This window comes from Macaca fascicularis, chromosome 1 (assembly GCF_037993035.2).
Source record: "Macaca fascicularis isolate 582-1 chromosome 1, T2T-MFA8v1.1".
In the NCBI taxonomy this organism is placed as follows: Eukaryota; Metazoa; Chordata; class Mammalia; order Primates; family Cercopithecidae; genus Macaca; species Macaca fascicularis.
Genome location: NC_088375.1, coordinates 160,049,594 through 160,075,737, shown reverse-complemented (window position 1 = coordinate 160,075,737; position 26,144 = coordinate 160,049,594). Strand labels below are relative to the sequence as shown.

The window sequence follows — 26,144 nt, the reverse complement described above, 5'->3', positions numbered from 1 at the left end:
ACACTCTTAGAAAAGGCTTAACTCAAGAAGTTCAAGCAGAAAACCTAATTCTACCTACATTTCCTTTGATTGCCTATTTTTCTTTTGAACTATTTTAATAATCTCCTTTGTTCTTTGATTGACATTAGCTGGAAATATAACTGCCTTCTCACTGATAGAGGATATATTGAGGAAGTTTAAATTTTTCCCTTCTACAAGTAAACAAAAACATGTAGATGTTCACATATAGTATCTTAGTATCTATTTAAGATACCTCTTCTTAGAAGTCGTGTATATGATAAGAAAAAGTCCAAATTTTCTGTCAGATGACCTGAGGTTGACTGATTTTTAGACAAGCCATTTAACTTTATTGAGCTTTTGTTCAGTTACCTATAAAATGGTGATAGGCGATAATAATTTTTCTCCCTGACATTATCTCATGTGAGTGTAGACAGTCAGTATAAATACATCATATACTGTACGCAAAAATACAGCCCAGTGAAACTAATTCTTTCTTCTCTGCTCTGTGGAGTTCAAATATTGTAAGGCAAGAACACAGAGATTTTAAAAGTTGAGTCTTATTTACAAAGAACCATTCACATGTATCTGTAAACGCATTGATTTATGTTTTAATAATGAAGAAACAGGAAACACATCATTTCAGGTGAACATACAAGTAATTTTATCAACATAGCATTTGCAGAGAAAGAATTAACTTATTCAAAATATCACAATACTGAATTTCACAGTCAAATTCACATGCAGATTGTAGAATTATGTTATGGGATGTTTTGATGGAGTATGTTAAATATAAAAGTAATCCAAAGCAATTACCACTTAGCACATTGTACAAAACTAATTTTTCAAAGGGATTAATAAGTTTACTATCTTTCCCATAAGGTGCAATGTATTCAAAGTGTTCTGTAGCATTGAGGTTGAAATCAGGAAACAAATACTGTTAGAGCTCCACAGTAATACAGCTCAGTAATAAATGAACTTGAATATAATGTAGTTGAAATCTACTCGTAAAACTTTAAGACAGATGATGGAGATTTATGATGTGCAATGAGTAATATCCTTTAATAGGGAGTAGGGCAGAGGGACTTCGTGCATGTATCCATAAAATCATAATAAAAATAAGTTTAAGATTGACTTCACCACTTTTATATTGAGTGCCATTTACTAGAGAAAGAGACAGATAAATGAAAAGACAGGAAAAGATAGACATAGAGAGGCCAAGAAAGAAAGTTCAAAATGCCTCTGTAGTTGGCTTTCCAACTGAGACTAATCCTCAATACAATCAATAGTCCATGACAGCTGTTTTCAGACATCAGTGTACATCAGTATTACCTGGAGGACTTGCTAAGCTATGGGTTACTGGACCCAACCAAGAGTTTCTAATTTAGTAGGTAGGAGACAGAGGCTGGGAACAATTTCCAGGTAATGCTGGTGTGCTGATCCTTCTGATCAAGCGACCAGTCTACTATCTGGCCCAGTGTATTTTTGATCATTGAATGACTCCATTACACATTAAAATGGAAAATACTTATTATGATAATATGACTGGTCCCTAGGGACCTTGAGTGTAGTGTGGCCAGCATGGATTATATGATGATTTAGAGCAGTGGTTCTCAACCTTGGCTACATAGACGAATCAAGTGAAAAGTTAAAAATAGATATACTGATGCATAGATCCATCTAAAATGAATTAAATCTGAATCTCTGGGGTGGGGAAAAGGGTTGAGTCATTTATAAAAGTGTCCTATGAAAATCTAATGTATATTCTGGCTGGAAAATCACTGCTTAAGGAAATTTTTTTTACCTTCTTACCTAGAGAAATGGTAGATAAATACATGCCCTCTGGGGCACTGGTTATGTCTTCAAGGAACTGAAAACCCCTAGGAGGCAGGCTGATACACAACTAGAAAATAATATCAGGGAGTAATTCAGAATGCAATTGCGACTGTTGATTTATAATGAACTGCAAGGTTAGTTCACAGGTTTGAAATAACAGAACTTGGGAAGGTGAACAGTACACCCATTTAATCCAAGTTTCTTTTCCATTTAATGACATCAACTAAAGAGTCTAGAATGTTGGCATAATGCTGATATGCTATGCCTACCGCTATAATTATTATACTTATTCCACTTAGCTAAATTATTTACTACTTTTATTTAAATCTGAGTGGCCCTATAAATAAGGCCCCAGGGACAAAATGCTGGAAGCTACCCCTTTACTAGTCTATCCCAGAAAGCAGAACTACAGAAACACACACACACACACAAAAACAAAGAACATTTTGAAATAAGATTTTCACTTTGTTATTCTGGCATAAATTAAAAGAACAACTATTTCTAAGTATAAGTGAATATACATGCCAAGAAATCTTTTGCTGGAAGAACTTAGAGATTTGGAGCAATTTTAGTTTTGAATGTGCGTGGGAGGACCTTTAGAGCTCATTTTCACAGGCCAATTCATTAAAGCCCCAAACCACAGATTTTAAGTAAAAGTCCCATGTATGAAATTGAGATTGTGGAATTGATTGGGGCTCTGTATTGTAAAATAAAAACGACTTTAAACAAACCCCTAACATTACAAACTGGGCCTTCCAGTGATCTTTGGTAAAAGTCAAACATTTGAAAATTATCATTTTCATTTGAAAATGTTAGGTGTGTAGAATGTGTAACAGCCTCACAAGTTTCTCTCTGAGGAACCACTGCTCCTAATAAGGGTCCTACAGATCTACTTGAGCTATTCTCAGGGTGCTTACTGAGCTACTGACCAGGGCTGACAGATTGGGAATCATCTCAGACAAGCGCAACCAGCAACTAAAAAGAAGAGAGAGAAAAAATCAAGAATCCTGGTGAGATGCTTGGGTGAATCTTTCTCCACTCTTTACATCTTCCAGAAGACATCTTTAAATTATTCTGAAAAACAATAAAAAGGATAGTAGTAACAGGATAAAATCACTCACAATAGTAGAAACTGGACACTAAGAATGTGAGGGCATTAAGGAAATAGCAGAATATGCAAAAAAATAATTTTAGTCTTTAGTTCCACTCTTCAAGATTGATATATTTAAATATTTTACATACAGAATGTAAAATATTTTATATACTTAAAATATTAAATATAGAATGCTTATATTTTATATATGTAGAAATGAAATGTATTAAACTTTGCAAAACTGCAGTAATGAAAGCATAGGGCCCACTTAAAGGCAAATGATTACAAACAACCTTCATCTCATCCTTTAAAACACTAAGGTGGAAATGAATTGTGAGATAGAGTTTGATTCTTTACTTTTATGGTCTGTCTTTTGTGGCACATTGTCCTCTGCATTTTGTCTTTGGGGTCCTATCCGGGAGACACAGATCTCACTACTCGAGGGAGCTGCCTTGCAAAGACTGAGTATGACTTGTCACACCGGGAAGAGCAGTGGCTCCTGTGTGTGCTTTGGCCCCTCCTTCATCTTTTCCAGCCCCTTTCCTGACAGGCTCAGGGCTAAGTGACACAGAATTGAAGCCTGTGTGTTTATATGTGCACAAACACCAATAAAGGGACAAGCCAGCCCCAAGGGGAGGAGACCCACCGCAGGGCTGCTATTTAATTCTACAAACACAACAGGCTTAAACTCACCGTCTGCCAGCAAGTCTCTTAGGCCTGCATGTTTTGGGGAGAAACATCTGCAGTCTCGCTTTCTCCTTGCACCATATGCTGTTGCTTCTCTTGGGTTGCAGTGAAATCAGGCTTCACAGGAAGTGCTGCCATCGTCTGTAGACTCTCTGGACTCACTTCCCTCTCTCCCTCCCGTGATAATCCTAATCGGAATTTTTCAGCTGCTCCCGACTCCTGCCTCCCATCGCCACTCCCAGTGGCTGCCTCCTGGCCCTCTGACCCTCCTTCTTGCTCCTGTCCTAGCCCTGAGGTCTTCCCTTCCAGGACTCGTGGAGTGCCCACCCCAGTCTCTGTTGTACATGTCACTGTCATCTCCTCTACTGCAGGCACTTCCTCCTCATTCCGTGCTAATTCCTCTACCACCACCCTCCCTGCAGCTGCTGTTTTTCCTACTAACTCATCCTTTTGGTGCCAGGTTTCTTCCTCAGCAACATCTGAAAAGGAGGAGGCTTTATTTGTTATTGTTTTCTCCTCAGCTGTCTCCGAACCTGCCAACACCTCCCTCTCCTCTGCAGCTGTTTCTGCCGTTTCCCTACCTCCATGTAGATCTTCCTCAGCCACAACCCTTCCTCCTCTCATGCCCTCATTCTTTTCTGTGTTTCCTCCGCCTTCCATGGCCCCGTCCCCTTCCGAGTTCCTGTCCCGCATCGCGTCTGTCCCCAGAGTACACTCGTTGTCCTCTACCTTCTCTGGGTCCTCACCCATCGCTTCCTGCCTGAACTTTTCTGCCGTCATGGGATCTTCCTCAGGAACAGCTTCCTGGGTCCTTAGCATGACATCTGCTCCTCCTTGTCCTTCAGCCCTCCCCTCCAGTCCTGCGCAGGAGTCATGATCTTTGGCGGCCAGCTCCTCTGCCTGGCCTGTGGCTGGGATCAACCCCTCAGGGGCCTGCACCTTTTCTGCTGGCTCACCTTCAGGAGCTGCCAAGGGCCCCTCTGCATCCTGGCGGGGCCTCTCTTCCAGAGCCCTATTCTCCCTGCTCGACAGCTCTTCTCTGTCTTTGTGCTTTGTGTCTCTGGCTTCGCTCAGTCTTTCTCCTCCTCCTTCTTTCCTCAAAGCTGTTATGTTTTCCAGCGACTTTTCAAATCCAGGTGTTGCTTCAAATATGGGAACCACTGTGTCTTTTAGTGAATCTTCTCCTAGAATCCCTGGATTGTCAGACAACTCAGATGCCTCCACAGGTGCTTCGTTCTCAGCATCAGATCCCATTTCATTTGGGGGGGCTTTTGTCTCTTCCTCAGATCTTACTTCCGTCTCTGTTTTCCCCTCTTCTGCTTTAAGTTTTTGCTCTTCTTTAAAAGCGTCTTCATCCTTGAGTGCATTTACCCTTGTCACCTCTTCTCTCTCAGAGTCAGTTTTCCTCAGAGGTGTTTTTGGCCTCTCAGCTTTCTTTCGCTCTCCTGCTACATCTAATTCCTTGGGTAAAATTTCTTTCCTATCATCTTCCCTATTAGCTTCTGCCTCAGTCACCATCTGTTCCCCTTCCACATCTTCCTGGCAAAGGTCTTCAGGACTGCCCTCTGAAACCCGCATCCGGCTTGCCTCTGCCTCTCCTGTGAAGGGGCTCAAGGCTGTTTCTGTTCTCATAACCTCCTTTCTCTCTTTGGCTGGTTCCTCTCCCCCAAGAATTGCCTCTTCAGAACCATCCTCTCTCTTTGGTGCTGTGTCCTCCATGGGTCCCGTGTCCTCTAGGTCTATGGATGCTTCCTCTTCACTTTCCCCGACATCATTCACAGCCACCCCACCCTCAGCCTCTCCCTCCTCCGATGTCGCTGCCTCTCTTAGGGCTGCTGCCTCCTGAAGATCCTCCGAGTTCAGAGTTGCTGCTTTATTTGCAAGCACTGCCTTCTTCAAACCCTGTTCCCCTTCAAAAGCTGCCTTGTCTGTCTCAAGCACTGTGAGCATCAAAGCCTGCTTTTCGGGAGCCTTATCTTTACTCAGACCCATAGCATCTTTTGCTGCTGCTTGTCCTACTGGATCTGAGCATGCTTCACCCAGCCTTCTGGCCCCTTCTGCTTCTGCTGCTGCCTCTGCCCTCCTTTCTATGCCTGGAGGGATCTCCCCTTTTTCTGTAAACTCTTCTGCCAACTCTGACTGCTCTGCTGTTGGCTTCCATGCCCTCAAGGGAGCCTTGTGAACAACTCCTGCTTCTCCCCACAGGGCTGCCTCCCCTTTTCCCTGTACTATGTCAGCATCTCTGTGCTGGGGCCCTTCATCTTCCTCCTTTGCTCCTTTCTTCTCCAGTGTATATGTTTCTTGGGCCAATTGCTGGGATTCCTTGTTTGAGTTAATTGCTGCTGTTTCATCCACCACTAAATTCATTCTTGGCGCTATAAAAATGAGGTTAGAAATCAAGGTTACTTTAATCCAAGTGAACAAGGGAGGAGACACTATAATCTTATATAACACTTATTTACAGTGTGAGATATTTATATGTGATATCACAAGGCCATTGAATTATATATAAAACACTTTTTCCATTGATTCTAGGATGCTGACTGTAACATGCACCATGACTTAATAATGGTTTTTCACTATGAAAAGAAATGTCTTCCAATTTAAGGAACACATTGATATTAAAGAAAAGCTGAACATCAGAGATGTTTAACATAAGCAGCAATAAGCAAAAAAATTATCATGTCCCCATGTCTTGGAATCAATAAAATCTCCACCTCACTCTTTCTCTTGGCTTCCTCTTTCTCTCTCTCACATACATACACGATTCCTTTCTTAGAAATAATAGTAAGTGGAATGGAAAAAATTATGCAATAAGAAAAATAGTGAGTATTTAATCTTCAAATAAATTATTATTTTATTTGTCTCTTTTTCTTTTTCTTTTTCTTTTTTTTTTCAGGCAGGGTCTCTCTGTGTCACCCAGGCTGGATGGCAGCGGTGTGAACATGACCCACTTCAGTCTCGATTTCCTGGTCTCAAAAATCCTCCTGCCTCAGCCCCTTGAGTAGCTGGGACCATGGGTGCATGCCACTAGGCCAGGCTAATTTTTTTGTTTTGATTTGTTTTGTTTTGTTTTGTTTTGTTAGTAGAGTCAGGGTCTGTCTATGTTGCCCTGGCTGGTTTCAACTCTTGGGTCTCAAACTCCCAAAGTGCTGGGATTACAGGTGTGAGCCACTGCACCTGGCCCTGAAACCATTATTTTCTGCAGCAGCATAATATGTTTCTCTTCTGCCTATGTTTTCTGGAACTCACATGGGCCTTTAGCAACACAATCAGTATACAGTGTGAACTGATGATTCTCACTCCCACATGATAAGCTACTATATCTAGATTTAGTCATCACAAATCGGTGTCTTTAGTAAAAAGTCTTACCTTTGTAGCTCAAGGTAAGACTTTTTACTAAAGACACAAATTTGCATTACCTCTCACCTGTGTTCAGAAGCTAATTTGCCTTTGGCAAAACAGTATCACAAAGCAAGACAGGACTTTGTAGACTGGGACACTTTTCAGCCTAAATACTCTTCTTGAAGTACAAGTTTTCACCCATAATTTCCTGGCAAACCTGGGTGCACAAGCTATCATAGTTCATAGTTCAATAAATATAGGTTTGATATTTTTTAATAGCAACAAGTGGATTTTTTTATTATTAAATAAAGTTATATATATGTTGCAAGCAAAATAAGTTAAAAAAGGCATGTTATGCCAAACACCTAAAGCATTTCGATTTCCCAACTGCAGAATAGGACTTAGGGAGCTGGAAGCTTTGAAAAGGGTCATCTTAATAATTTATATCAATTTAATCTTCTTTTTCATTTATTAAAAAAAAACACTAGACTAGATTTTATAAAATTAGTTAACATACCAAGATGTCAAACTCTAACTTAAAAAAAAAAAAAAACTTGTAAAGTAGGCAAGTATGATGTTCCTCATTTGTTTTTCACTTGCTTGCCTTCTTGGCTAGCCATCTTACCCCCAACATCATCACCAACAATCTACCAGAAGCCTGAAGCCCTTATCTTACTCACTTCTCTACTTTATACCCCGTCCAAGACTGTCTTACCATTTCATTACCTCTTCTAACACAAAAGATGCTTATCGTTTGTTGCGTTTCCTCGGTCTCTTGCCAGCTATTATGATAAACCATTTTGAGGTAAAGCAATAATAGCTGATATTACATTTCCCTTAAAATGTGTTTGGAAGGTAATTTGTGATGTCTCCTTTCAAAGGGGTAAAATAAAAATTTCAGGTCTATCAATAGGGCTGAGGTTGACTTTACAAGTCATCCTCTGCTTATCACAGCAGTTATTTCCTAACTTTTACCTAAAAGCTTCCAAAGTGAAATATAGAATCAAATATTGGTTCACAGAACATGTAGCCAATTCACCTGAGAGAATATGGTCCATTTTATTTCATTACAGATTATTACCGGATTTGAAACAAAATTAAATTGAAACAATAGGAAACAATAATGTGTGTCAAGTTTCTTTAATAGTGTATCTGCTGCTATTCAAATTCCTGCATGAAAGTATATAAAAAAAGTCCTCTGTTTTTCTAATCTGTTTTCTAAATTTATGGATTAATTAAGGAACATTCAGGGAAACAGGGAAATAAAATTGCCTAGCCACCATGTAGTAATATACTATGTCTAAATTCTAGGAGAGAAAGTGCTAATGGCATCCAGCTGAGATATTATATGAACACACACACACACACACACACACACACACACACACACACACACACACACACACTATACAGGAGCCAGATATGATGTTCCTCAAGCAAGGGAGAAAGAGTAACTGAAGCTTTTCTAAGAAATATTAGTATAAAAACATTACATGTTTTTTGATGGTAACCCCATGGGCTTTTGAAAAAAATATTTAATATGAGAGAACAAGTAATATTCACAAACAGTGGCAATTTGATTTAGTGGAATGAATGTGTACTTGGAAGTCAGACTAACGTGGGTAAAAAACGCCAGCTCTGCCATTTACTAATTATACAAACTTGGGAAATAACACCTCTCTAATCTTTCATTTTCTTATCCATGAAATGGGAATAGCAATGCTGTGCTCACAGAATCCTTTGACAGTAAATGAGATAATTTATGCTTAGCACAGTTCCTGGCATAAAGAAAGCCCTAATAATCTTCCTTGTGCACACCTTTCATTGCTTACAAATAATTAGATTTTCTTGCTTGAATTCCATTTGACCAATAATAACCAGTATCTCTGCATTGAAGAATAAATATTTGGGAAGGTGCACCTGAATTCTTCTAGTTGAATGCCCACTATAAAAGATGTGGGTTCTCTAAGCTCAGGGTCCCTCTGCTGTAACTCAGCCCACTGCACAATCAAGTGTTACCTGCTCCTCTTCGTGTTGCCAAGGGAGAATTGGAGCTCAGGGAACCAGCATAAATACAGGTACTCTGGCTACTGCTATTTGCTATGAGCAATAAAGTCCTTTTTCTCTGACTCAGGTGTCTTATGTCTTCTGCCATGATCCATAAAACTGTGGCTGGCTAAGTTATTGCTTGAAAGAAGGGTAAAATCTCAAATGCCTCACAATGCTTGATGACAATTACTAAAATTGAAGGTGGGATAAAGTGACCATATGATGAATAAATGAATATATTTCCCTGCCCCCATACACATAAATATATTCAAATCAGGGCATTTTTTAAAAGTCATTCAATAAATACCAGAAAGCCTAGTGATTTCAAGAACATGGGAAGTTTGACCAGATTTATGTGAGTCATGGTCTGTTGAATCACTCTAATTGGAACTCTTGCAGACGGAATACTTACCACCAAGAGCCAGGTCATAGGCTAATGGAAATGAATCCTTTCCTAGTTAAAAAAAAAAAAAAAAAAAAAGGGAAAGAAAAGTTCAAATGAATCACTGTGAAATGTACTATCGTTCTCCATCTCTCCAGTTGGATCAGTTAAGGCAAATTCACCTAGCTGTTCAACTGTCTGGGAGGCAGGCTATTGAAATAAGAATGATGTGAAAATTCCTACCGGTATTGTATAATCTAACATTCTTTTATTTAATCCTAGACATCAATATATTCAAAAAAGAACAATAAATTTTTACCTGATGTTAGTTGTAAAGCTCCCCTTAGGGCCTTTCAACTACTTCTGGCCATGCTATTCATTAGTTGAAAAGAAAAAAAAAAAGGTGGCAGAAGGGAGAAACAAGAATAAGAAGGGTAGAAACAGGCCATTTTTTGCAGAGGATTTCTGAAGGCCGTTCCTAGGTAATGATGTGCCCTCACCGCCACTTGTGTCAACCTCCAGCTTCCTCGGTGGCTTCCCACCCTCATCTTCACTGCTGACACCAGACTCAGCATCACAGTGGCAGTGGTAGTCCGATGCCAAGACTTCTGCTATTATCTGTCCAGCTTATTGGATGTCACATAGAATATCAAAAGGTATAAAAACAGGTCATGGGAACATTGTTGAGCCATTTCACATCATTTAAACAAGTGGTTCAATTTAAATGCATTTACATTAAAATGTAACCTTGTTTTAAAAATCTCTGAAGCATAAACAACTCCCGAGCTATGATTTCAAAGAGAAAACACAATACACAAGAGAAGATCATGAAGTAAAGAAATCCATGCAGAGAAATACTTGCATTAAAAAAGGAGAGAGCGAGTAGCCAGGAGCAGTGACAGATTTGCCAAATGAACATGCAATGAAATGATTGAAAAAAGCAGTGTAGTTGCATTTTCCCTTCTAGGAATGTGTGCTATGGCTTTTATGACACCAATCATCACTGCTTTTTTAAATTACTAAAACTACTAGAGCTGACTACACTATGAGCATTTCATCCATTAGTAGATTTTAGTGATTTGACCCCAATATTCACTCCATGTGGACAGAAGCAAAAAAGCTATTACACAATTCCTATAAATTTGACAGTAAAAGCTATTGTAGAAATTTCTGTTATCTGTAGTTGGTTATTAGCATAGACTTCAGGATCACAGAGACCTAAATTCAATTCTCATATTACATACTAACCATATCACATTGAGCAATTGCTTTGGCCTAAGCCAATGCCTTGGTTTACCCATCTGTCAAAAAGAGTTATCTACTCAATAGTTCTTGAGATGATTAAATGAAATAATATGGAGAGAGAGCATCTTCATCTTCCACTTACTAGCAAGTGTCTAGGCACTTAATAAATACCAGCGATGATGATGATGATGATGATAATGGGCATTTCTAAGTGTCATCACCCAATGTGGTAGGATTCTAGGCCAAAGTGTAAAGTCAATTAAGTTTGTCTTTAGTTTCTGACAATTCCCTTTCTACAACCCTTGCTTATCATCTGATGACCCATATCATAAATCCCATAAATCCCTGACATTACCATTATATCACCTCCTTGTTAACAAGTTATTTCAAATAACACTAGACTTAGATCTGTCTTCTGGGATAAGAACATGGTATTTCTGAAACTAACTAATTTCTTTCCTTTCCTTTCTTCCTTTCTTTCCTTTTCTCCCTTTTCCCTCCCTTTTATCCTTTCTTCCTTTCCTTCCTTCCTTCCTTCCTTCCTTCTTTCCTTCCTTCCTTCTTTCCTTCCTTCCTTCCTTCTTTCCTTTCCTTCCTTCCTTCATCCTCCCCCGATATTCTGTTACAGCAGATAAAACGACTTTACTTTGAGAAAACAGAACTAGAATGCGGTTTCTTGCTTCTTTTAAGGTGAACTACTAAGGGGTAATTACTTACTGACTCCTCTGTATTTGGAAACAAATAGTGGAATACCTGCCTCAAATCGGTTTTGGAGGGAAAATTTTGACTTAACAATATTAAGAGGACAAACAGAAATGAAAAAGGGAAATAATATGGTTCAAATATATTCTCTTTTAAAAATATTTGAACATCAGTTTTCCTCATTTATCCAATACAACAAAAGGTTTTTACAATAAGAGTTTAGAGACGATATTGACTCATGACAATGATGTAATAGTTGGATTTGCTATCAATTTTTCATTTTAGAAACTTGATAAACATAATACATATGAGTCAAATATCATCCTTTCCTTTCTTCCTTTCTTTCCTTTTCTCCCTTTTTCCTTCCTTCTTTCCTTCCTTCCTTTTCTTCCTTCCAGTATAATGTGAATGCTGTATATCTAGAGAGTTCAAATAAGCAATGTTTTAGGTTTTGCATATGAATTTATTTGGCAATTACATGAAGCTTTATTCCATCAGTGCTAAGACATCAAAATTGTGTCCAAGTAGTCCACAGGGTATAAAAATAGAGTCTACAATATTAATAATAAACAATAATTACGCAATTAGCAGCTACTGAACCAAAAGACTACTATAAGAAGCCAAACGACACTAACATCTTCTGAAAATTAAAACTCACTCAGAAATGATAGTGAAGCTTGTAGTCCCTCTGTCTCAGGGATGTTATCACCATTTTCCCACGTCTGCTGGCTTGCCCCTGGAGGATTAGCCTTTGGAAGTAGATGAGAGCCTGTATAGTTAGGTGTTGCCTATTTCGGGTTCAGCATGAGTGGAATGCTAGCCTAAGTATCAAGGACTTACTACATGTGAAACCAGAAAAGGCTTCACTTGGTCATTTTTTCTCAGATGTTCTTCTGAAACTGAAACTTAAAAGCAAGAACTTGGCTGGTGTCTAACCCCAACTGTTTTCCACCCATAGTAAAAGAGGACTGTGCATGCTGAGACTCCCATTTCAGCAATGTGACACATCACTTTGTTGCTTCTCTCTATTTAGCCCTTCATCCCCTAAGGCTCCTGTCTTTTACCAATGGATAAAGGTGACCACTAGAGGCAAAGGTGATTGTCAGTTCTCACAGCATTAGTTGCAAAATGGAATTGTCACACATAGAAAATTTCTTAGAGAATAAGCTTTTTCTTTTCACGCAAATGATATAATGATACTTTAAGGTATTTTTTAAAATATCAAAATATTCTTATATTACAATGTCAGCTTTTTAGTATAAAAACAAATATATTTTAATATGTATTGTATTTTCCCTAAATATGGAGATAGTATTTAGATAGATTATCCAAAGCTTGAAAAAATTAAAGGATACAAAGAAGAAAATAATTATCATAGTTTCACTACTCAGAGAAGGCTGCTAGTTAACATTTTAATAGATTTCCAAGTATTTTTTACTAAATTCTTACTAAAGGTAGCACTTAATATCCAACTTTATTAATTTAGAAATGTATTGTGACTATTTTCCCATATCGTTAAATTTAAAAGACTCTTCAGTAACACATAAAACATTCTAATAGTCTTACTAAATTTCAGTTCATCAACGTCTATTGTTAAATATTGAGCTATTTCTATTATTTTGTGATTATAAAGCTACTTTAAACGCTACTTATAATCATTTTTACACATATTTTTGACTATTTCCTTAGGACACATTCCTGGAATAGGAATTGCTATGAATTTTTAGAAGCTTTTTATACATATTTCTAAATGTTCTTTTAAAAAGGAGGTGGGACGAACAATGTCATCAATAATGACTGAAAGGCCTATGTGCCTGCACTATTTTCACAATTTCCACCAATTCTTTCTTTATTTGATATTTTAGTAATGGAAAAGTAGTGGCAAGGATAGAGCTTTCAAGATTAGCAGCAAACTTTCCTTTTGTGAATTTCCTGCTATACAATGTACATTCTTCTGTTATGATGTTTGTCTTTTTATTGATTTGTAAGAACTCTTTATGTATTACAAACATCAATCATTTTTTCCAGCTTTTATTTTAGATTCAGGAAGTACATAGGCAGGTTTCTTACATGAGTAAATTACATGTCACTGAGATTTGGTGTGCAAATGATACCATCACCATGCAGTGAACATAATACCCAATAAGTAGTTTTTCAACCCACGGCCCCCTTTCACTTTCCCCCACCTGGTAGTCCCCAATATTTATTGTTGCCATTTTTATGTGCATACAAACATAAATTTTTTGCATATCCATCTTGCAAATATTTCCTCCAGAGTTTGTTTTCCTGTATAGTCGTGTGTTATTGCTGTTATTGCTGCTGCTATTGCAAAGAATCTCACATTACTCAGTACTATTTCTTCCAAATTAATGAATTGTTTTCAAATCCCAAACTATTATTGTTAGGATTTACAGACATTCTACATCAAATTTTGGATTTAATCTGGCAAAAATTATCATCATCTTTATATTTAGTCTTGTATTCAAATAGTGGGAGTGATTTCCCATTTATCATATTTCTCTTTCATCCTCTTTGTGTGGAATAGCATGTTTTTCTTATTGTCCATATGTTAAGTTCTTCCTTCTTATAAGTTTCTTAAAGTCTGTTTATGAATACTTCTCCATTGTGGTTTATTACTTTTGTTGTTGTTGTTATAGTTTCAGTGGGGCGGTAGTTTGAGGCTATAGTTAGAAATTGGTCACCTTACAAATACCACTTATTGGCACTAATAATTGCAATTAATTAATTATCCAGTGAATTGTTTTTTTCTCTTAGATCCAAGAATTATTTAGAGTACTGCTTTTAAATTTTCAATTTTTCTGGTGAGAGTTAATTATATTTTATAAATAATTTATAGTTTTATTGCACTGTTATCATGTAATGTGGATTCAACAAATTCTGCTCTGTGCTGCTATGAAAAAAGGCACATGGAGAATAATAGTTACATGATAGACCAACCTTCTAAATCACATTAATCATTTTTTCTATGTCCTTATGTATTACAAAAAGGACTGATGTTTATGTTTAAATACAAATGAGAGTTATTCATTTTGTATTTTCCATTAAGAGAGTGGTTAGCTTCTTGAATGCTCTTAAATCCCACTGGGATGCAGATCTTCCTCACAAATGTTAAGCTGAAGTAGTTTCCAATTCCAATTCAGTGACCCAAGAGCTAAAGGAGAAAGGAAAGGAAAGTGGGGCTTTGAACCTTCTTAGCAGAAATGTAATTCACTGCGTTACTTTTCTATGGTTGCAAGAGCTTCCAGGCTTGGTTAGACAGCTACTCTTGACATTGCCATCTTCTTTGTTAGGGAAGTGCCTCTATGAATTCAGGGGAGAAGACCCTCTACCCATCAGTGCAGCTGACTTTTTGTTGGTGTTGCCTCACAAACTTTCCTGGGAGGGTGGCAACAGTGAAGAACACTGAACTGTTAGAGGCCAGCATACCAGCTTTCTGCGTCCTCACAGCTCACCCCTGCTTCCAGCCTCTTCTAATCCTTTAAGTCTAGGATGATTTTTTTTTTTAAACTTCTATGAGGACGCTCCTCTTTCTCGTGGGAAACAAACACAAGATAGCTCCTGATGTCTTTCTCTAATTTGCCCTCATGTAGCAAATTCCTTGGATTTTGTGACATTTGGATGGTACCTTCCTCAGATACAAAAACACTTTTTAAACTTTGTGAAACATTTCAACTGCTATTTTTATACTTTCTTCCTCATCGAAAATAGAACAGGGAGAAAGAAATCAGGTACTTGAATTCATATTACCAAATGAAGTAAATTTCACAGTGTTTCTAATTAACATTCTCCTTAAAAGTCGATTTATAGCCTTCATATCACTTGCTGCTATGTTAATGTAGAAACTTAGAAACTCACTGCAATAATTCAGCTGCTTTTGTGGAAACAAATCAGATCACATATTAAAATTCAGGCCATTACAGGTGGGATGTAAAAGTTGACACTTTAATATCTACTAGTCAAGATGCAAATTGAATTATTAAATATTTACTAAATAAAAAACATTCTTATGATCACTTTGAAGCATTATTTATGTAGTTTAAATGAATAATTTGGAATTTTTCAGGTATTCTTTACCATAAACTTTGATTTAACAAAAAATATTTAGAATGATGATGATGAAGGTTATAATTTTTCAGGTCTAACATAGTTGCAGGTTAGCATTTTCTCTTTTCTAATTTTTTTTTTTGGTAATTCTGTGCTTATTTTGTTTATTTCTTTCTCGTTTCTCCCCTGACCTTCCCACAATTTTACACATCCTCTAGGCCATTTTTCTCCTTTAAAACAATGTAAAAGGGGCAGAACAAAGCCACAGTATTTCTGTCCTGTAATTGCCTGTTCTCCATGGTAAAGCTTTAGATGTCACTGTCGGCCAGAGCAGATGAAAAGAAAAATATGCAGAGGAATAAGAAGGAAAGTTCAAGAAATCATACAAGAACTTCAATGTACTGTATATCTTGGGGCTTCAGGGGTTTTGTTTGTTTGTTTTTACAGTACAGGAGTCCGCTTATCTACAGGGTACACAATTCACAACCCCAGCAGATGCTTGAAACAGTAGATAGTATCAAACTCTATATATACTATGCTTTTTTCTATACATACATCCTTATAATAAAGTTTAATTTATAAATTAAGCACATAAGAGATTAACAACAATAACTAATAATAAAATAGAAAATTATAACAATATACTATAATAAAAGGTATGTTGATGTGGTCTCTCTCTCTTTCTCACTTTCTCTCTCTCTCTCTCTCCTCCTCCTCTCTCTCTCTGTCTGTCTTATTGTACTGTACTCACCTATCTTCAGACTGAGGTAAACCATGAGTAATTGAAACTGCAGATAAGCAGGTCAACTGTGCTACATATTTTCTAGCCAATAGTGTCTGAGGTGTTTGGGCAATAGAAAGGTAAGGAGAAGTAGGACCACTAATACATATAACTTTAATAAATGGCTTAAGTCATGAAACAAAAATACTAGTTATTCTATTTCATACTTACTTGAATCTTCATTATCGGTTCTTTCTTCCAGGTTCCCAAATGTCAAACATAAATGCTCTAATTTGGTATACAATTACATCTTTTACATTCCCTATCGTGTATTCTCAATGACATCTAATTCATTCTCTCTCCTATGCTGTTTTAAACAAAACGAATTGATCCCATCTTAAAACTTGTTAAGAATCCTGAGCAACTGAATATCAGAAGACTGTTTTATCAAGAATTTTAATCTGTATTTTAAGAATGTAAGAAGCCCATAAAAACACCATAAAGATATGCCCAAACTTATTCCAAGTACCTGGTGACCTTGAAAAGCATCCCTGTGCTTTCATCATTTTTGTGTAGCCAGTCAATTATCTTCCCAACAACTCACCATGACAAAATTCATGACTAACATCATCTACCTACACAGTGAAGATGTTCTTGTGTCATCTTTGACATTGACACATGGCCCACAAAATACCAGGATTAATTACAAACCGAAGACCACAGATGTTCAAAGACAGTTGCAGAGAATGCTAAAGTTTAGCCTCCATATAGTAGCCAGAATAGTCTTTTCAAAACGTTCAGATCATGCCATTTTGGGCTCACATCTTTCTAGAGGAAAGATATCCTAACTCAGAATAAATTCCTTCCCATGACCTATGAGCTTCTTCCTCTGACCTCATCTTGTGCTACTCTCTCACTTGTTTACTAGACTCTGTCACACTGGCCTCCTTTCCAAATCCTTCATTCAGCAACTATGCTCCCAACTTGGGACTGTTGCACTTGCGGGACTCCCTGTTCCCTGTGGTCTTTCTGTAGATGACAGAGTGGCCTCCCTCTGTACTTCATTCATCTCTGTTCAGATGTCTGATCATTAGAGAGGCCATCCCGAAAATACCACCCCTTCCTCAAACCATCACTCTATTATCCCCTTACCCTGCTTTTATTTTCCTTCTATCACTTAGCCCAGATACCCCATCACATGCTTATTTTCCACTTGGCAGGCATACCTCCCTCCTAGAATATAAAATTCATGTGGAAAGCGACTGTCGTGTTCACAGTGAGAACAGTGTGTGGCATAAAGCAGATCCTCAGCAAATATTTATTGACTGAAGAGGTCTATTAGAACAAATACATGCTTCCACAGGTCATTCAGAAATTGTATTTAGACCTCAACTCATAACACTTGACTTTCTTGTTCTTTCATCAGGACCATTTTATCCTGCCTGCCTGATAACAAAATTGCAATTCATTTTAGTTATACTATTATTTAAGTTCAAATTGCCTGGTCAAGCACTATGACTTTTCCTGACTCACATACAAAAATAAAAAATGCTTACTCCCATATGCATTTTACATTATAATTTGCATTAAATATACTACTCTTTATTTCATTTATATTTATGATATATAAATTAAATTAACTTTACAAATAAATGCACTTGAGTTATTCCACTATTAGAACATATTGCCAAGATTATGTCACAATGCATGACAGCTTAAGCTGAAAATAACAGAAAATAAACATATTAAAATAAGACCATGCCCTGTAATACTGGATTAACACCCAAGAACACTGTCTCATTGTAGCTAGCAATTATAATCTTTTACTTTCTGCTTCACTGTGTACAGTATATCTTTTATTCAATTCATCTGATTTGTTGATGGACTGGACAAAGTCCAATTAAATATGACATACTATAAAACAGTGAGAAGGAAAATATTTTATGCAATCAGCCTAAAAGGTATGAAGGCAATGGCTTTACTTTACTCATTTATCCACCGCTACTATGATCTCAAGTAAAAACAATTCAAATTAAATTGTGTTACCTTAGAGTCTATAAAACGTTATTAATTGTATATGATTTTTAGCCCACAGATTTATTCATAACATAGGTTATTCTTTAACATAATCACAGCTTTTATCCTAACTTAAAAAGATTAAGTATCATGCAAATGTGAGACATGGTCATTTACACATTCTCTCAGCCCTCTTTCATTTCTACCTACAGTTCTAGTCAGGGATCTAAGTAAAATATATACGTGTGCATATTTTGTGATTTTATGTGGAATTTTCTTAGAAATTGTTATTCATACAAAAATTTAAAGAATATTTTTGACTTTTAAATCTATTATTTAAAATATTAACAAATTTATTGAATCATTTCCCTGAGTATCCGTATTTAGAAAACATTAGCCACCCAACTGTTATAATTTACTTAGCCTCAGATTTTTGATAGCATTAATCCTTCTACATCATTCTGAATGTTATACATGGTCTTTGTTCTGTTTTACCTGTTAATGTCTTGTGCTTTATATTCCCTGACTCTGTATTTCCTAGCTTTCACAACCCTCAAATTTTGTTCTTTTGTGGAAGATGAACAATAGAACGAAACTATGAGTTCTTTAAAATAGGTTTTAAAGAACTATTTTTAAAAAATGTGCAGTTATACAATACTGTGGCAATATAAGAGTAACAGATTAGATTAATATGAAGAAAAGAGAAGTGTGCTTATGTGACAAGACATTCAAGATATACGGTTAAGTGAAAAAAAGCAAGTCTCAGAACAAAATGTATAGTATGTTTCCATCTCTATATAAAAATAACATACGTGTATGTATCTTTGTAATATATCAATACATATTAATATATCTATATCTATCTACCTACCTATAATTTCTGTAATCATGCGCACACAGAAAAATTGCTATCCACCATTATCCCTGGAGAAAAAGAGTAGAAGTTGGGCAAGAAAGACTTTCACTTTCACTTTATTCTTGTCTGTTCTGTAATGTTTAAACTTTTAAACCAAACTTTTGTGAGAAAAAAGTTTATTAAAAACCTTAAAATATCTATAACTTTTGAACAAAAATTAGGCTTACTGAAATGTATATTAAGAAAATGTTTATAAATTTGAAATAATTTTAGCAATAAGACACTCACTAAAGTACTAATAGCAAGAGTGAAAGTAAGAAAAAATATAAATGTCCAACTATAAGGAAACAGCTAAATTATAAGAAAATCACAGAATGGCATAACATACAGAGGTTAAATATGTTCATAAAGATTAAAGATGTGAAAAATGATCATGGTCTAATGTTAAGATATAAAGCAGGATATATTTTACAAAATATGAAAACAAAACTTTGTAAATCCTAAGTTTACAAATAAAAATCCTGACCAAATGTTAAAAGGGATCTTTTTGTGTGTAATAAACCTATGAGTAATTTTTCAAAATTACTTTTCTCTACTGTCTAAATGTCATTCCACGTGTATTGTTAATAAAAAATTAATAATAGCACATATATTACAGCTTAACAAAGATAAACAGTCCCAAACCTTGCCATCTTGTATTGAATCCACCTTAATAAAAAGATAACAAAATGTTTTAAAATTATAGATGTTATCAAGTTAAGAACATGGTTTCCCAATATATTTGAGAAAAGTAATAAGCCAATACACTTTTCATTTCACAAACTCAGAGAAAAACAAAAACTACTGTTTTCCAGGTGACATGATCATAGTGCCACATTTCTGATATTCTACAGCCTAATTATGACCCTCATTATGTATATTCTACTTTACAAAAAGATGTCTACTTGCACAAATTCAGGTAAACAACCTAGTTTTCTGAAGTGAAAATTTAAAAAATGAAAATAATGTTAGTGTTTCTATTGACCTTTAACACCTCTATCTTTTTGATTAGTAGCTTGTCATCTTGTACACATTTTCTAGATGACACCTTATATGTATGAAAATTTCATAATGAAATTCAAGATCAAAGATTTGAATTATTTTATTAAAGAGTTTCAAATATATTGGAGCTAGAATCTTGATTTATATATGACAAAAATTCTTTTGAAGATGTTCAGGGTCTTTGAATTATAATTCTAAGGCAGGGGTTGATGAATTTTATCTCTAAAGTCCCAGTTTGTAAATTCTTAGGATTTTGTGGGTTATTTAACAATACAAAAATCATTCTTGGCTTTCAGGCTATTTAGAAAACAAGACAAAACAGTAATGGTTCAGATTTGGCCCCAGGGCCAAAGTTTGTCAAACTCTGTTCTAAAGTTATTTTTGGTAACTTATTCAAAGGTCATATGCATTGCTATACTCCACTATCTAAAACACCTTTACCCTCCTGTATCCCACCTTCAAAATTCTATTTAACCTTTACAGTCTCTCAAATATGTTCTTCATGAAAACTTTCAAGGTGTCCTTTAACAAACAGGACTTCTCTTCCTTTGAAGCCACATAGCATTTTGTAACTCCTCTATTTTACATAGGACTACTAACCTTTGTCCGGTGGTGTGCCAAGGCTTCCACTCAGCATGTTATGGGAGAAACCCTCTCTTACACATTTTTTATTGACTATGGTGCTTTGTGCATAGTAGAAGATTAATAATATTGGTTGAAGTGATAGATAACTATTCGACATCTTCAGTTCCTAGAAGGAGACTTCAGTGGTTTAATAGTAGTTTTTAAGGGCCTAAAAGTAACATAGACACCAAAAATATTCATATGTTTTTAAAATGCAGCTGAATTTTAGTAATATTAAAATGTGAAAACAAATTTTGTCTTAAAATCAAGAAGAATGGCTCCTGCATTGACAGGGGAGACAGATGAGAGGGAGTAACAAAAGGACTGTGAACCAGTTCCAGGGCACAGAAGGTTATGTGAGAGGCAAGCGTCAGGCAGGTACAATCCAGCTGTCCACAGGATACCCCTCAGCCCTTTCACTCTGCTCCTCAAGGTGAGAAAAGCATCAGACCTTCCATGTGTCTAAGGTCTGGGGCCTTATTATCCAGACACTCCTTACTCTTTCCATGTCAAATGAACAATCTTACACACTCAGGATCCCCAGGGATCAGAAAGTAACTCAGTTTCAGAGAAGAACTCAAGGGCAAGTTTGGAATCTTGTAAGAAAATTTTACACTATTAGCTAAATCTAAATTCATATTACACAGACGCGATAGGCAATATTTAGAAGTTCTGGAACAACTCTGCCTGAATTCGTATCCTAGGAATGCCTCTTTTAGCTGTGTAATCCTTGGTAACTTATTTAACCTTTTGAAGCCACATTTTATTTTTCATCTGTAAAAAAGAGATGATGATAATAGAATGTAACTTAGAGGGCGATTGGGTTTTTGTGAGGATGTGATGAGTTAATATATCTAAGTGTTTAGAACCTTGCCTGGAACATAGTAAGCACCTATTAACATTAGCTATATATCTCAAAATCCATATATAGCTAAAAGCAAATAGTATTTCTACTAATAAATAACCTCTAAAAGCCACACACATCCTTGCCTTCAAACACATATTGTGCTTTATTTCATTCTTGAAGTGAAATTCCCATAGGAGGGAATTTACTGAAAATAAGAAACAGGCTGGATAGAAATTATCAAGTAATTTTTTAAGTGCAAGAGAAGGCAAACAGCAAACTGAAAATACATGTATGATTATGTGACAAAGAGAGACACAGGAAAAATCTTGAATCCCTGAAGCATTATCACAATAGTATTTCCCAAGCTTTGGCGTAATGCAATGACCAAAATCAGCTTCCATGCATGAGCACGATGGCAGCTCAACTTAACGGCCATACTTACCACCTTCCTCCACTCCAGGGAGACCTGCCTTTTTGTCCTTCACCTGAGCAGTGCTTTCTTCCCAAAGCTTACTCTTATCCTTTTCCTTTTCTTCTGCAGAAACATGTTTCCCGGACTTCTCAGATAAACCCTCTGCAATCCCTTGGGTTCCTTTCTCCGTTCCTTCTTTAAGAACATTCTCAAAGCTTTCCTCTATTGGCATTGGCTTGGCCTCCACATCTGCTTTTGTTATTTCTTGGTCTTCAATTTCAATGTCTAAGGATTCCTCAATTGGAAGGTGGGACTTTCTTGGCTCATCATTTTCACTCAGCTCCTGAGAAGATGAACTTCTGGCACTTTCCTCTGTGCTGCTGTCAGCATGGGCTTCCCTGTCCCCCACTGCAGATTCATCCTCACTGTCACTAGAATAAGCGTGACTTCTGGATGAGGCTGATGAAGCAGTTTTCATATCTACAAAAAAATGCAAGTGATGACATTGTTGTTCTTCCATAAAGCAACTGGTTTAATTGTGAAAATTATGTTAGCAATTAATCATACTAAAAATTTTAAAATATAGTTTAGTACAGACTTGATATCCTTTTCCCATATAGTCTACTTAGCGATCCACAACTTTTTTTATACCGGGGATTGGTTTCATGGAAGACAATTTTTCCACGGACTGGGGTTGAGCGGGGATGGTTTTGGGATGATTCAAGTGCATTGCATTTATTGTGCACTTTATTTCTATTATTATTACATTGTAATATATAATGAAGTAATTATACAACTGACAATAATGTAGAATTAGTGGGAGCCCTGAGCTTGTTTTCCTGCATCTAGACAGTCTGATTTGGAGATAATGCGAGACAGTGGCAGACCATCAGGCATTAGATTCTCATAAGGAGCTCACAACCTAGAACCCTGGTATGCACAGTTCGCAATAGGGTTTCTGCTCCTATGAGGATCGAATGCTTCCACTGATCTAACAGGAGATGGACCTCGGGCAGTAACGCCAGCAATGGGGAATGGGCAGTGGCTGTAAATACAGATGAAGCTTCGCTGGCTTCCCCACCACTCACCTCCTGCTGTGCAGTCTGGTTCCTAATAGGCCATGGACCTTGTAGCAGTCCATGGCCCGGGGATTAGATCCCTGGTCTAAATCATTGTTAGGATACAGAAAACTTACCGAATCGATGGAACATATGAGTATATAGAAATTTTCAAAAGATCACATTTAACTATCAACCAGTCCTGTTTTTTGTTGTTGTTGTTTTTAGAAAGCCATTTTATTGACAAACCTTTGTAAATATCCACTTCGTTAAAGAAAAAATAATAATCCTTTGTCTCTTCAACAAAAGCTTTATTTATTTATTTCCTTCTATCACCACAGTGTTCCATGTGCATGAAACTTAAATTTTTATCTACCATACCATTCATCATCCTAGTATATCTTGGTATCTGGACACAGTAAGATCTGTGTATTTGCCCAGTAAGTAGACAAATATATGTAGGTTACACTTGCATGTGTGTGTGTGCATAGATGGAGATTTTATCTTATTTTGAGCTCTGCAGACGCAGAAGCTGAGATGAAGATTCATGTGCGAGAAATGTATTAAAGATGTGCTCCAGGAGAACTCTTAAGGGAGTGGTGGAAGCAAAGGAAGGAAGGGCAGAAATCAATCAAGGGAGCTATTTCAAGCCCCATCTCAACCTCAACCTGATCCCATGGGCACTTCTGAAGTGTAAGCTATATTAGGATGTAATTTATATTAGGCAGGAGCTGGGCTTTCATACTTTGGAAAAGTCAGACATTGGCTATGGGCCTCCCTAGGGGGATGTAAACTCTCTGGCATTTCCAGGCTCTTTGAGTCTGAGGGTGAAGCACCTCCAGTAGTCAGGGCAGTCCTCTGAAAAAGGTGAAGGGAGCAGAAGATGGGCAATGGGTGAACAAAGTTGGTAAGAGATTCTCAGACATCTAGGCAGTTCGACGACAGAGTGCTGCAGATATGCAGTCTAGAAACTTACGGTAGCCACAACTGGTTTATGTAATACCTAGAAAGGTTTTAACAATTTCCAATAAAGTAGCATACACACTGAATCTCAATAAGGAAGCTGAACAGCATAACAAATCACTGCATACATTGCTATACGCCAGAGAAATACAATCTTGCTTTTCTAACCAATAGGTCTATGTTTGTAATTGTTTTTTTCATAAATATACTTTCAAATAAAATATCCTACATTTAAATGCTGCCTATTTTTTTGTCTTCTCTGTACTCCTCACTGTTTTTTCTGTTTCTTTATTTCTTTCAGTTCCATGTGGCAGCTGCACCAATAGCTGTAGCAGCTAGTGCAGAGTTTAAGAGAAGAAATAACTGTCTTTGCCCTTATCCTCTTCTCTCCAAGCCTCCAGTCCTGCCGGCTCTCCATGACAGGTCTTAGCATTTTAAATATAGTCTCAGAGACATATCAGAGTTTCCACAAAGATTTGAGAGATGCTACACAGCAGTAAAAAACAAACTCAAAAAGCCTTTAAGCAACAGAGCCCCTAAGTCTAATTCCATTTGCTTTTATCTCCTGATACCTTGACAAACACCAGATGACCACTATTTTTCAAATAAATCATACACTCTAGCTACTCATTCTTTATTCTCCATTTTATAAAATCTGGCTATGCCGTGTCCCTGGTAGAAAATGTAGCAGATCAAGGAGAGTTCTTCCCCATCTTATTTGTATCTGTTCAGAAACTTTAGGTTCTCTGAACTCCCCTTTCCCTTCGGAGTCTTATGTTTCTTCTTTCAAAAAGAACCTCAATTCTGGTTTATTAGCAGTTTAACCAATGGCTTTCATTAATTACATAGTTAGCTAGGACTCAATGTTATACTCGTTTGGAACTCCAAAAATATATCTACCATCTGAATATGGAAATGATGACTCCTACTTTTGGCTCTGAGAGTTGGTCATATAATTTTTAAAATGAGTGCTCCTCTGACTTTCTTTAGTAGCTTCCATTAATTGTATTATTTCATTTCAAAGGGCTGAAATATACTCTGGTTCAAGTTTGAGTCAGTCCTTCAGAGAAGAAAGATCAGGAGAATGAATGGCCTCCAAGTGGCCAGGGCACCTGACCTCCCATACAAACTCATTTCAGTTTTCAAATTTCTCCCTAACCTCATGCTATAATTTAGTTTCACTCTCATTTCTTTCTGTCATTTACATACACAGACACTGGGGTAAGACTTTGCCTATAAAAAAGTTTAAAAAGCTTCAGGGTTATGGAATAGGATTTTCAAAACTAATTTTATTTATTCTCTTAGATAAAGCAAATGCTTATATTAAAAAAAAACTTTCAGAACACATATGTAAATTCGCTTTGTCATTAGGAGGGAAAAATTATCTTGCAAGCATGTTGATAAACAGCTATGCCTCCTACCCAATTCCATTTGTTCGTGTATTCCCTTCTGGTAGTGATGCTGTAAGAACCTGCTTTTGCTTGTTTTGGTAAAGGAAAGATCTGCACTCATTGCCTGAGGTCTTGGCCGAAGCCAGCAAGTTTGGTGCCATGTTCCATGTCCTAAGCAAGATCTTTGACTTTTCTCTTTCCACAGTCAGGAGCTCTCCAGACCCTTCTTCCCTTTTCATGTCATTGATAATTGTTTCTTTCTTTCTTTTTTGGCATCACTATAATTAAAATCTTGTTTGACACAGCACGAGGTTGAGAGAAAATGACATATTCTTCTGTACGACAAATCCTGGTGTCCCAGGCACAGCTCAGCTACTTAATAATTTCTACTTTGGTTATGCTATTTAACTTATCTAAGCCTCTGTTTTCTTTTTTCTTTCTTTCTTTTTTTTTTTTTTTTTTTTTGAGACGGAGTCTCGCTCTGTCGCCCAGGCTGGAATGCAGTGGCCGGATCTCCGCTCACTGCAAGCTCCACCTCCCGGGTTCACGCCATTCTCCTGCCTCAGCCTCCCGAGTAGCTGGGACTACAGGCGCCCGCCACCTCGCCCGGCTAGTTTTTTGTATTTTTTAGTAGAGACGGGGTTTCACCGTGTTGGTCAGGATGGTCTCGATCTCCTGACCTCGTGATGCCTCTGTTTTCTTAACTGTAAAATGGGGATAATTCTACTTGTTCTCCTTACAAAATTGTAGAAATTACACGAGAAAAATATTTAATCTAATCAAATGAAATAATTATCTTTATAGTCTTTTTTCC

The 26,144-nt window shown here is 36.8% G+C and overlaps 1 protein-coding gene and 1 long non-coding RNA gene across 8 annotated transcripts in view; one reads left to right on the top strand and one right to left on the bottom strand.

Annotated features, from left to right (window-relative positions):
* Positions 1-582: 582 nt before the first annotated feature.
* ERICH3 (glutamate rich 3) overlaps positions 583-26,144 on the bottom strand; it is a 110,800-nt gene continuing 85,238 nt past the window's right edge. For 3 of the 6 annotated variants that reach the window (XM_005543006.5, XM_045368744.3, XM_074003700.1), the window contains exons 12-16: positions 21,949-22,398; positions 9,890-10,015; positions 9,420-9,461; positions 3,620-5,988; positions 583-2,907 (exon numbers count right to left, since the gene is read on the bottom strand). In XM_005543006.5, coding sequence (XP_005543063.3) covers positions 3,638-5,988; positions 9,420-9,461; positions 9,890-10,015; positions 21,949-22,398 — 2,969 coding nt within the window. In that variant the 3' untranslated portion in view covers positions 583-2,907; positions 3,620-3,637. The remainder of the gene's footprint in view (positions 2,908-3,619; positions 5,989-9,419; positions 9,462-9,889; positions 10,016-21,948; positions 22,399-26,144) is intronic. The other 3 variants (XM_005543007.5, XM_074003720.1, XM_074003716.1) reach the window with 1 other exon arrangement.
* LOC135964915 (uncharacterized) overlaps positions 9,966-26,144 on the top strand; it is a 55,425-nt gene continuing 39,246 nt past the window's right edge. Inside the window, exon 1 of one of the 2 annotated variants that reach the window (XR_010577653.1) lies at positions 9,966-10,045. This is a non-coding gene — a long non-coding RNA (uncharacterized lncRNA). Of the gene's footprint in view, positions 10,046-22,052; positions 22,226-26,144 lie in introns of those variants that run through there. The other variant, XR_010577652.1, reaches the window with a different exon arrangement.